This window comes from Copadichromis virginalis, linkage group LG10 (genome assembly GCF_057382275.1).
Source record: "Copadichromis virginalis isolate Kocher_CV1m ecotype Utaka linkage group LG10, C_Virginalis_male_GT1.1, whole genome shotgun sequence".
Classification (NCBI taxonomy): domain Eukaryota; kingdom Metazoa; phylum Chordata; class Actinopteri; order Cichliformes; family Cichlidae; genus Copadichromis; species Copadichromis virginalis.
Genome location: NC_140627.1, coordinates 25,045,220 through 25,056,750, shown reverse-complemented (window position 1 = coordinate 25,056,750; position 11,531 = coordinate 25,045,220). Strand labels below are relative to the sequence as shown.

Sequence of the window (11,531 nt, the reverse complement as noted above, 5' to 3'; positions counted from 1 at the left end):
GGTGGGGGTCTAAATCTCAAGGAATCGTGGACCAGATAGTCAAAACACTTTATTACAACAATCAAAAACACAATAACACATCAAAGGCATTTAAAAGAAAAAATAAAATAAAATGCTGGACATCTTTGAGGTGCTGCCACTATTGCAAACTACTTCTAGCACAATAGCTCTCTCTGGTGGAGGGAAACTATATTGCTGTACAAAAAAACTCAGCTTCTAGTTTGTCCACAGAGTAGAAACTAAGCAGAAAAGAAAATTAAAGCCTTATTAAAAAAATCAAAATGTCTGTTACGTTAGCTGTAAAAATGCAGAGTAAGACCATGACACTTGACAAAAAAAACTTTGCACAAGACAAACGAATGTATTGCTTTAAGAAATGGTAGAAACTAACTTTTTTTTTAAAAGAATATTTTTTAAACTTTTTTTTTAAATTTTTTTTTACACAAAACCATATAAAAGTTTAATTATAAAACTTTACAACACAATGCAATATAATAGTACCCATTTGGTCTCAGTTTAATCTGCTGCGCTGGAAAATGTTCAAAGGAAAACAAGACTTAAAAGACAATAACACTCTTCTGAGGGATTCCCACCTGTAGAAAGCCTGACCTTAAAAATCATGAGATTCATACAAAAAAATACCACTAATTATGCAAAAACACAAACAATGTAACAGTTGGTGAAGCCATAGATTGACAGCCTGAAAGTGCCTAAAAGTAATGTGAACTTCAGAATTTTCTTTTTAAAACTGCTGGAAATATATATTTATATATTTTTTGTCAAAGAAGCTGCACAAGTATTCATGAAAATGTTTGGGGAAGAAAAAGGGGGAAACTTAGAGTCAGACTGTGTAATGGCAGCTATTGAAAGTGAATCCATGCCTCTTGGAATCTGAGGTTCTGCTGGTCAGGTTGGGTGGCAGTTGGTCCTTGCTCCCCTCTTGTGGTTCTTATAAATGGGTGATAACATTTCCAGGAGATGGATGTGATGGTGAAGCTTTAAGAGTAAAAGTATGTCAGATTGTCATCGCTATGGAGTTACTTATCCATAAAGTATGATAATCACTTCAGTTGAGTTTTAACTGCAGCAGGTGGAGCCAAAGAACCGCAATCATTTTTTTATTGTTTTGTTTTTGCATGCACCTTAGCATTGCTCGCTACTATGTGTTCTAAAGCTGGTGGATTTTTGGTCACCAGTTCAGTGACTGGATCCTTCAAATTGGCTTGTGTCCTCAGCTTAATGTAATGTCACGTGACAGATCTCTTTGAGAAGGACTTTGTGACCGTAAAAATGCAGATATTGACGAATCCAGCCTCTGAACTAAGAGACAGCTACTGTCCTACTGAGGATAGGGTGGGGTAGGGGAGGGATCGATGCCTTCAACTTGCTCCTTTTTCTGTAACATCAAATGAACCTCAGGGGGAGGGGGTGTACATAAAACTGATGTCAGCTGATGAGGATGATCGTAACGGCTCTGGAGGAAGCTGAGGAGTGTGGGGGTTGTTGATGCGAGCAGACCACAGCCATCACTGGGTCTCTGTTAGCACTTTGAGAGAGAGTCCTGCGGCCTTGGCGGCCGACAGCACCGACGGGCTGTGCGTCTGCTTGCTGGACAGTTCCGGGTGTGCGTGGGGGTGCTTTGCTGCGAGCGTGCGGAGGTCCCCGCGTTTGCCGGCAGACTGCTGCGGAGTTAAGCGCGTGTGTGAGAGTGCATGCGCTGGCGGAGACAAGGGGAGACGTGCCGAAGGGGAGGTGGGCGGCGGGGAGCAGCCCGGGGAGGGGGGCCGCTGGAGCTGGAAGAGACGGTGTCGGGCGGGAGAAGGGGACGGGGGAGAGTCTATAGCACTTAAATCTGAAGAAGTTGGGCTGGGGCAGCCTCCTCCTTGAAGGTAGCGAATGCACTTCTTTTTCCTCCTAGGAACAGTCAGAGAGAGTTATCTGTGAATAAAGTGTGGATGGTAAATGTCAGCAGGCTTTAGTGAAGATGCAACATTCACACTGAGGTCAATGAGCAGGGACACAAATGGACACAGCGAACAATAGCAGTATGTGGATGTCTCTACGTGAAGGAGGTCAGTTCCAGAGCAATGTAAATGCCACCATTTGCACATTGTGAGTCTCTGTGCGTTTATGGCGAAAGGGTGGTTTCTGTTAGACACGCAATGTGCATCACAACAGTGTCAGATGCAGATTGGCTTACTACAGCGCCAGTCTGTGTTGCTCCAGGACGACAATAGCAGCTGACCAGTCGTGCTGTTATTTAATTCAGTTTTGCTTATATAGAGCCAAATCACAACAACTGTCACCTCAAGGTGCTTTAAATTACAAAGCAGAGATCCTACAATCAAATGAGAGCCTTTGAGCGAGCAGTTGGCGACAGTGGGAAGGAAAAACTCCCTTTTAACAGGAAGAAACCTCTGGCAGAACCAGGCTCAGGGAGGAGCAGCCAACTGGTTAGGGGTGAAGGGGCGGAGACAGGACAAAAAACACACTGTGGAAGAGAGGCGGGGTTTAATGACAACTAATGAATAAATGCAGTGATGTGTAAGGATATAGTGAGAGCTTCAGTGACAGGGATTTGAGAATGAGGGGAAAGTTTGCTTTCCTGCTAGCTCGTCATCTTATCCTTAAAATTGGAAAGGTCTCGTGTTCCCTTCCCATATGAGATGGCTGAGGGATGTCATGACCTACTTGAAGTTAGGAAAGCTTAAATATGCTAGCTGTGTAAGACATGGGCCCTGCTTACATGGGAATGTCCATAACAAACCAATTTTTCTTCCGTTTATGCTCGTTTGTGTGTGCGTGCTGCTGTTTGAGTTGTTTGTCATTCTTCTTTTATGCACCCCTATTCTGAAATTGTGTCATTTATATTTAAATGTTGACTGCATCACATTAGAACTGAATTGCAGAGCAGACTGTAAGGGAACTTTCTTCCTTTCAAAAGGGAGTTTTCCCTTCCCACTGTCACCAAATGCTTGCTCACGAGGAGTCTGATTGTTAGGGTTTTTTCTCTGCAGTATTGTAGGGTTTTTACTGTCTTGAGGCGACTGTTATGTGATTTGGTGCTATATTAAAAAACAAAATTCAAACAGTACTGTATAAAATCTGATAAAGAGAAGTTTAAAAAAAAGAAAACACAAAAGTCAGACATTGTTTTCTTTTTGTTTTTGTATTTTTTCTTCTGTTTTCAGTTGAAGTTTTTAATTTAGCTTTAACATAGTGTAGTTTAAAATAGCCCCTTCCATCCTGAAAGGCTTGAAAAGCCCTATTGGTCAGTTGAAATGACAGTCCTGTAGCAACACTAATATGATGTCATAGGAATGACAGCAGTACAGCTCTAATCCCAGGTTTGAAAAACTGAGATATAATTAAAAAAAAGGAAAAAAGAAAAAATAGATAAAGATAAACATCTGATACAATGTTGTGCAGGAAATATCTTTAATTTTGGTCCTTGGCAATAGAATAGTTGCAGCTGACCAGGGATGCATATAATTATTAATAGTAGGGAATCTAAATCTTCATATCTCTTCTGAGCATCTTAGATTTAACCCCTGACAAATACTGATCCCTATTAAAATGAAACTAAACCAAAACAAGAAAAGCCAAATAAATCAAATTGAAATGAAAAAACAAAAACAAAATATAATAACTCTCATCTGAATTGTGGACACCGGACCTTTTGTGAAATAAAGCAACTCGTTAAAATCTTTAAAAAGATTTCATTTTTTGAACTCTTCTCGCACCTTTATGCTAAGCTAAACTTGTGAACGTCTGCTTCTATAGTTGATGCAAAGGCTATAAACCTTGTTGATCCTTTCATCCACACAAAATCCTGATAACTGAAACCAGGGAATACCACTCGACTTTAAAATGAGTTTTAAAAAATCGCCTCCGTGATTATATTAGTGCTATTAGCATGAATGAATGAACTCCTTTGATTAAAGATTTAACACACAGAGCCTGCGAGTTGACACTTTCACTTAACCTAAGCACCACAAAAGTAGTATTAGAATTGCGTAGCGATTAGTTTGGAGTTTCAGTTTTCTACTTCTTTTTGTTCTGAACCGAACGTATTACATGTGTCTAATAGGCAATCAGCAGTAACCCTGCTGTGCTTTGTGAGGTGTTATACTTAAAAGCAGACTTGTGTACCGCTGAGTGCAGCATCAAAGCAGTTAACAGGATCCCATGATCATTACCAGAATATGATATGAGTCACCGGGTTTAACCGCAAGGAAAGGCGCTAGGCCATATTTAGAGAGGGAGAGAGGCAGGAAGAGTGCAATAGAAAGTGATTTCTAAATGTCAGAGTTCACCATCAAAAGGCGCCCGTTACCACATCGCATGAATGGAGAAAGTTGAAAGCAGATGGGCATGAGAATGCCGTCAAAATGCAAAGCTGCAGGGAGCGCGCTAGTGTGTGTGTGTTTGTGTGGAGCTGTGGTGATAAGGATTTGCTCTAACCACATTCAGCCCCCTTTGTTCTCTCAAAGCGAAACAAACTCACACACACACACACATTCAGATTTCCATGACGTGATGGTGGGGAAGACGACAGGGTTTCTACAGTGCTGTGGTGGTAGAAACTTTTTCTGCAGAACCACACAGATCCCTGACTCCTGCAGCAAAGCCGTTGGGCTGCCGTGCACCGTGAATCCTGGCGCGTCTCAAACCCGGCCGTGCGAGCTGCTGACGGGCCCGCTTCTGATCATTTATCTTGTGCCGCTGCCATTCGTCAGCTCTCGCTGGGGAGAAACGCATCCGAGAGCGCTGCAGTTTTGAGAATGGATTTAAAAATAAATAAATAAAGAAGACAAATGAGCTGCTCTGGCAGATAAATAAAACAACCGGTGAAGCCGGCGTACCTGATCTCTAAATAATCCCTGCGCACCCAGTTTCCTTTTACTTTTGTAAAACACCAACTGCCTCGGACTAATCCAGTGCTGACAGAGGGAAAAGAGGGAAATTCCCAGCTTGAGTTTAGAAACGTGGCTCCCGACATGTTTTAATGATTCCAATATGGCGACCTTGGAAACATACATCTGTTTGAGCTTCTTCACTCAAAGAAATATTATGTGGAAGTTTGACCTTTGACAAACGGTGATGCTATTACAATTACATAAGGAAGGAATAATACTGTTTTTTTGTTGTTGTTTTTTGAAAGAGAGCATTTTAATGAGTGGTATTCCCCTTTAACCTCTAGCCATTCACTACAGAGGGCCTGCTTATGCAAGGCATTATGCCAGTGGTGCTGAAGAACCCAAACTAACCTCGATGGTGTGGGTGAGACATCACATATATATATTTACAGACTTAAATATAGGGGTGGAGTGACGGGGTGTGAAAACATGTCTCTAAATACATTTTTAACTCATGCGACACCTCTAAATCTGCATGTCTGACCTTTTACCTGCAAGTAAACACATGACTGAAGCCTAACTAAAGTTAGCATGTTTCGCTGTTTGCTATATATTAACTGCATATGTATGGGTTCTATTTGCAGAGCAGCAGGTTAGTGAGAGATGACATGCAGACCTCAAACACGAGGAGGTAGAGCTCGTCTTGGCAGGTATAATCACAATAGGGGAGGGGGCTTGTCTTCATTCAGCAGTTTACTTGTTGGACAAATGAAAAGGCTGAAAAAAAGGCCTGGAAAACAGAAAAAAAAACAAGCTTGATGGGATTAATGAGATTGATGCCACCTCCAAGACTGCTCTGCCTCCTACGGCATCAGAGAGACACGATGCACTTGAGCGGTGTGAGAAGAAAGATGGGGGAGTCGTGAGCATAGCGTGGTGCTGCGGAGCGAGTGGGGTGGATGGTTGGTACACACCTGCAAGGACCGCACCAGTCCGTTTGTTGGTTGAGGCCGAAGCGAGCCCGGCATTTCTTAGGAGAGCCCGGGTCTGAGCACAATGCGTGGCATGCACAGGAAAAGGGGAGGAGGAAAAGCAGAGGAAGAGGGGAGGAAACAGGTTAGACGACAAAAGACACAGACAAGAAGGAGACGAAGAGAGAAACAAGCTCGTCAGGGCAGGACAAAAGCACCGTTTGTTCGGAAAAAGCCATCAAGTAAAACTGTTAGTAGATGGTTACGGCACAATGCGACATTAACAACCAGCAGATCAACCGCCCAACACAACTTAGTTAAACATGTGGGTCAGTTAACACACAGAGGAAGAAGCAGCCGTGCTGTCACGCTGTTAGTACTGGACCTTTCAAGGGTTTTCAGTTTCTAAAACGACGCCCAAATCCAAAAAAAATATATTTTCCAGTTTCTGAAACATCTGCTGAAAATACCCTAATGTGCACAAGTCTTGAGCCACCCCTCATTTCTTTATATTTTGTATGTAAAACAGGAAAAACGTGCAGAGATTTACTTAAATGTGCAACCATATTTTAAAATACAGTCTATAAGACACAAACAGAGTTAAAGTCAATATTTAGTATGATCACCTTTATTCTTCAACACAGCCTGAACTCTCTTAGTCAAGCTTTCTTGAAGCAGTCTTCAGGAACAGTTCTCCAGGCTTCCTGAGGAAGTCAGAGCTCTTCTTTGGATGTTTTCTGGCTTCTGTCAAGATGATCCCAAACCGCTTAATTAAGCTGAGGCCTGGGCTCTGTGGAGGCCAATCCATGACTAATAGTGCTAATAGTGTCTCACTGTGTGTTTTTCTATGATTTTACTGCATTTGCAGTATGTTTGGGATTATTGCCATGCCTATCGGACAATTTCCAGCTGGTTTTGCATAGTGCACAGGTGTCGAACTCCAGGCCTCGAGGGCCGGTGTCCTGCAGGTTTTAGATGTGTCCTTGATCCAACACAGATCATTAAATGGCTAAATTACCTCCTCAACATGTCTTGAAGTTCTCCAAAAGATCTGGTAATAAACTAATCATTTGATTCGGATGTGTTGACCCAGGGTGAGATCTATAGCCTGCAGGACACCTGCCCTTGAGGCCTGAAGTTCGACACCTCTGGCATAGTGGATCAAAATCTGGCGGTACTACTGGACATAGTTCCATTCGGACAAGATCCCCGACACCACTGGCTAAAATGTCGCCCTCAACCATGAAGGGTTTCCATTGTGTTTTACAGATGGATTCATCACTCCATAAGACCTGTTCCCACTGGTTTTTAATCCAATTCTTGCATAATCTGATATACTTCAGCCCCTTCTCCCTTAAGAATGGCTTCTTGACTGGCATCCTTCCACTGACACCATTTGTGATGAAGCTTTGGGTAATATCTCTGTGTTTGGTGTCTTTGGTAAAACCATTTAACCCTGATTTATCAATCTTTCAAATATAAAAAAGAAACAACAACAACAAAAATCTCTGAAAATGTTCAGGTACAAGTACTGGACTGAAAAGAAAAACACTAAAAGACCTTCAGAAAGCCTGGAGAGCTACTGCTCAAGACCACTTACAAAGAAATGAGGGATGGTTCTGGACCTACACAATACTGTAAGTAAATATACTTCGGTGTTACTGCACGGTAAAATGAAGCATCGTGCCAGTTAAGGCAGAGCACTCAGGTCGCTCTAGCACGAGCTGAGGGGAGACCGAGGCTCTTTTATCTGCTGCCGCGCATCGAGAAGACGCCGAACATCCACGACCTTCTTTAAAACAATCACAAAAGTGTTACAACCTCTTATCGTCTCACCTTTGATGCTATCGTGCCGATGCTGTAGTAGCTTTTATAGTATTACCACAAGCACTCAAGTGGTTTACTTGGGACGTGGATAACTACCACGTCTGCGTTCTCAAAACCGAACAGGTCAGAGCTGAGAAGCTTGTTATTGTTCATACATGGCGGAGGAGGAAAAGGGAAAATGCTAGTCATGCGATAAGACTTTTTGATTTCCTTTCTGCCACGATGGCTGACTTTCTTTCTTTTTTTTAAACTTGGAACAGCTAAGATCAGCACAAAGTTTTGCACACTGGGATTCAAATGTTTGTAATTGAGGTTACATGGAAAGCAGAGTGGGTGGGTGGTTTGACGTTTGAGACACATCCTGCACACCGAGATGCCGTGCCGCACGCAGCGCCAACGCAAACTCAAGCTCGACTGAATTCTCTGAAATCCAGAAGTCTTGGCACTGGTCATTTTCTGTGTGTGTGGCTTTTGAAAAAACGTTTAACCATCCGTCAGACGAGAGCAAGGAAATCCATATTTAGAGGTTTACCTGTGTTGGAGTCCTGCTGCTTCTCCCTTTTTCTCCTCTTCTTCTTGCCCTGTTTGAGGAGAAGAAAACAAAACAAAACAAAAAAGCCAAAGAAATGAAATGAGTCGGACTCTTGACTGCACTGCTGACTACCAGCAGATCTTCCAGTTCATTTGGCTTATCTCAAGCAGGATAAAAGTTACGTGCAAGTGTCTTAGATAACTTTTAATCACCGTGTTCGGCTGGCATTTCTATCAACTGAAATCTGCACAGTAAAGAAGCTGAAGGCCTTAATAGTAAAGGGGGGAAACGTGAATTCAGATTAAAGCCATTGTAAACTCCTAACTGTTTTCATATTCGTGTTTGCATTTGTTCTGTGTCCCCAGGCTGATTGTAATGTGTGACTGTTGAGGTAAACATCAGAGCTGTTCACACAGATCCGGTGATGGTGAAGTGAGGCCTCATATTTGGGTGCGATGAAGGATGTGGGCACAGAAATCTACCGCCTACGCTTCGATGTCTAACCCTCCTCAGCTCGCTGTCAGCATTGTATATGTGGTTACTCCTCTTGCAAGTGCACCATTCTGAAGCTTCTTAGTCTGTGGGCGTATGTGTGTGCGTGTGTGTGTGCATATACTAGCCTATATGTAGTATAATAGTGTATGTATTTTGTTTTTTTTTGAGTGGGGGAACTGGAGGAGAAACCCTCCACAGGTGTGTGGGCGATATGTGGAACTTCACTTCCTGTTTTGCTCATAGGTCCAGTGGTTTGTTTTTAACTCAGAAGGAGAACAGAGGGCAGCGAGGACACTTGGTAGTTTGTTTTTATTCATTTATTTATTTTCCAAATGCATCAGACGATATTTAAAGCTCAGTCCTTCACCTATAAACAGTTTGTGGACTGATCATCAAGTGGCCCTTTCAGGCTCTTTCTTTAAAATCCTGGACTTTGTGATCGATTCAAAAGCATTTTGGAGCGTGTCGTGTCACTAACAATATATCCCAAGAATATTTTTACACTAAAGGAGCATTCATGGCAAAATCTACTAGTTTTCCCTAATTATTTATCCATCTAGACCGCTCTGATTTGAGTTGCGCACTTTTGAAGGAATTCTCTTAAAAGTAATGGAACTGCAGACTAATCCACAGTGCAGAAGGAGAACTGCATCTGCCTGTGATGAAAACTTTGTGCTCACGACAGACAGCACGACAGGATGTAAACACTAATGGTGACCCCCTTTTTTGAACTGAGCATCTGCAAGCTGTCTCCAGCTGGCGGATGTGGACAGTGAAAAGAAAATAGTTCCTTTGCGAAAACGGGGTTTTGCTGTTTTTGATCCCTGAACACCTGGAAGCAAGTGCAACTGGCAACTCAAGCCAAAACAATCTAAACGGGCTCTGGTGGAAAACACATATTTGTTTGAGGTGAACTATCCCTTTAAATTCTCCAAACTTGAACCGTATGCCTATCAAAAAGCCACAGAGTGTGGATTATGCTTAATTACAGTGCTTAGAATCGTGACATTTAAGAGCCGTTTAAGAGGTGAAGACAATGTTCAAAGCTCCGTGCATACAGCGACGGCTCCTACACCTGCGATCAGAGAGTATTAAAGCTCTGGTTTACAACACCTTCACAACAGCATGAGGGTAATTTCTGAGTGCAGAAATAACACTCTCCGGGTCGCCTCGCAACCCTTAATTTTGACATATGCGGTCACGGGGTATCTTCTTGTGCTACTCTGTTATCTGTGTGTCAGTTTAGATGTTTCAAACATGTTAGAAACCACAGTCCAGATAAAGTGTTACCAAGTTCCCACGCCTGCCTGCCTGCCTGCAGAGTTCAGCTCGGTAACCAATCACGTGTAGAGAAGCAAGAGAGTGCAGGCACAGCAAAACATAACCGGGGTTGTCTTTCTAACAGAACATCCACAACCTCCTTTACAGACGTCTTGCTGTGTTGCTACAAAAATGAAGGTGCTGTGTTTTGAAGCTATATATTAAGGCAGTGAGGCCAGCCATGCAGCCCTGCTCTCTGTTAGTCGAGCAAACGGGCTGATTTATACCTCTGTGTGATTTAGTGTTTCAAAGGTTAACATACTTGCAGGCGTAGCAGCTGCAAAAGCGTAGGCCATATCCAAAACTGACCAATCACATCGGCTCGTGTGGCTGCCGCCGCCTGCGTGCGTGCTGTCTGGGAGGCTGACATGGGTGAGTCACTCAGATTTTTTGTTTTGGTTTGTTTTTTTGGAAGGTGCATGCAAACTTTGCAACAGGAATACCCACAACCCCTTTCATGCAAATCCTCACATTAGTTTTTTTTTTTCTTCCCCCCACCACAGAGGTATAAATCCACCATAAGACGTGTCCCTACCCAATCAGCTTTATTCTTTTCCCCTGCGACCCCGCTAAGGCCCGCCTCCTGCAAGAGTTCAACAGCAAACTGAGAAGTCAAAGGCACACAGCAGGCCAGAAACTAGAATGCATGCACCACATAAGTTTATTCGTTGTATTTAAGAACACTGGCATTGAGAGTGTCAGAAACAACAGATTTCATGAGACTGATCCTGTTCTTGGTTTCACTTGCACAGAAATCACACCAGAGAGCAGGTTCTGATTAAATGGTTTTCTCCTTACAGAAAACAAAGCGTGAATAGCTTCTGCTGATTCCTGGCTTTTATTTTAATGCATCTGGAAGCTCAGATTGGTATAAATCAATGACCCAAGAATCCAAGGGGAGGATTTTATTTCAGAAAATACCATTTGCATCACTAGAACTGCAGTTTTAGAAGTTATTTTAGGGGGTGGGGACATTTTTTTTTCTTCCAATTTTCTTTTTTGTGTGTAATTCAGCACAGTTTTCAGTGCATTTTTAGAGCTCGCCACAAGAAATCACTGTTTTCCGTAAACTGCGGTAAACCAGTAACAATGGAAAATGATGTTCACTGCAGATACTGCAACATTCCCTGCCTTGCACACCTTTATTTTTCCATTTTAAAAAGTGGGAGAGCTTTTGCATATCCCTGCTTTTGTTTTCAGACGGCTCAGGAAATTAGTCATATCGGCTTGTTTTTCTTCTCACTCTGAATAGGCTCATGAACACAGGGGAGGGAGGAATAAGAAGAACATATTCTTACGTAGTTGTCCCTAGCAGACCAAGTTGGGTAGAGCTGCATGTGCAGTTGTCTTTCCTTTCTGGCCAACTCGTAGTACTTGGCCTGTTCCTCCCGGGTCAGTGCATGCCACTGGAAACACACACAACAAAAGGAAGGTCAGTATTTTCACAGACTTGCCTTTATACAGTTTTTGGGTTTTGGGCAATAAAGTCTTTGATAATGGCTTTGAACTGATCTGATCATTAAACTC

General features: G+C 42.6%; 1 protein-coding gene across 3 annotated transcripts in view; it reads right to left on the bottom strand.

The window, feature by feature from the left end:
* Window positions 1-36: 36 nt before the first annotated feature.
* Window positions 37-11,531, bottom strand: part of tcf7 (transcription factor 7) — a 75,297-nt gene continuing 63,802 nt past the window's right edge. For 2 of the 3 annotated variants that reach the window (XM_085470793.1, XM_085470794.1), the window contains 4 exons: window positions 11,303-11,410; window positions 8,190-8,238; window positions 5,834-5,906; window positions 37-1,914 (listed from right to left, as the gene is read on the bottom strand). In XM_085470793.1, the coding sequence (XP_085326919.1) occupies window positions 1,527-1,914; window positions 5,834-5,906; window positions 8,190-8,238; window positions 11,303-11,410 (618 nt within the window). In that variant the 3' untranslated portion in view covers window positions 37-1,526. Of the gene's footprint in view, window positions 1,915-5,833; window positions 5,907-8,189; window positions 8,239-10,539; window positions 10,588-11,302; window positions 11,411-11,531 lie in introns of all 3 variants that reach the window. The other variant, XM_085470792.1, reaches the window with a different exon arrangement.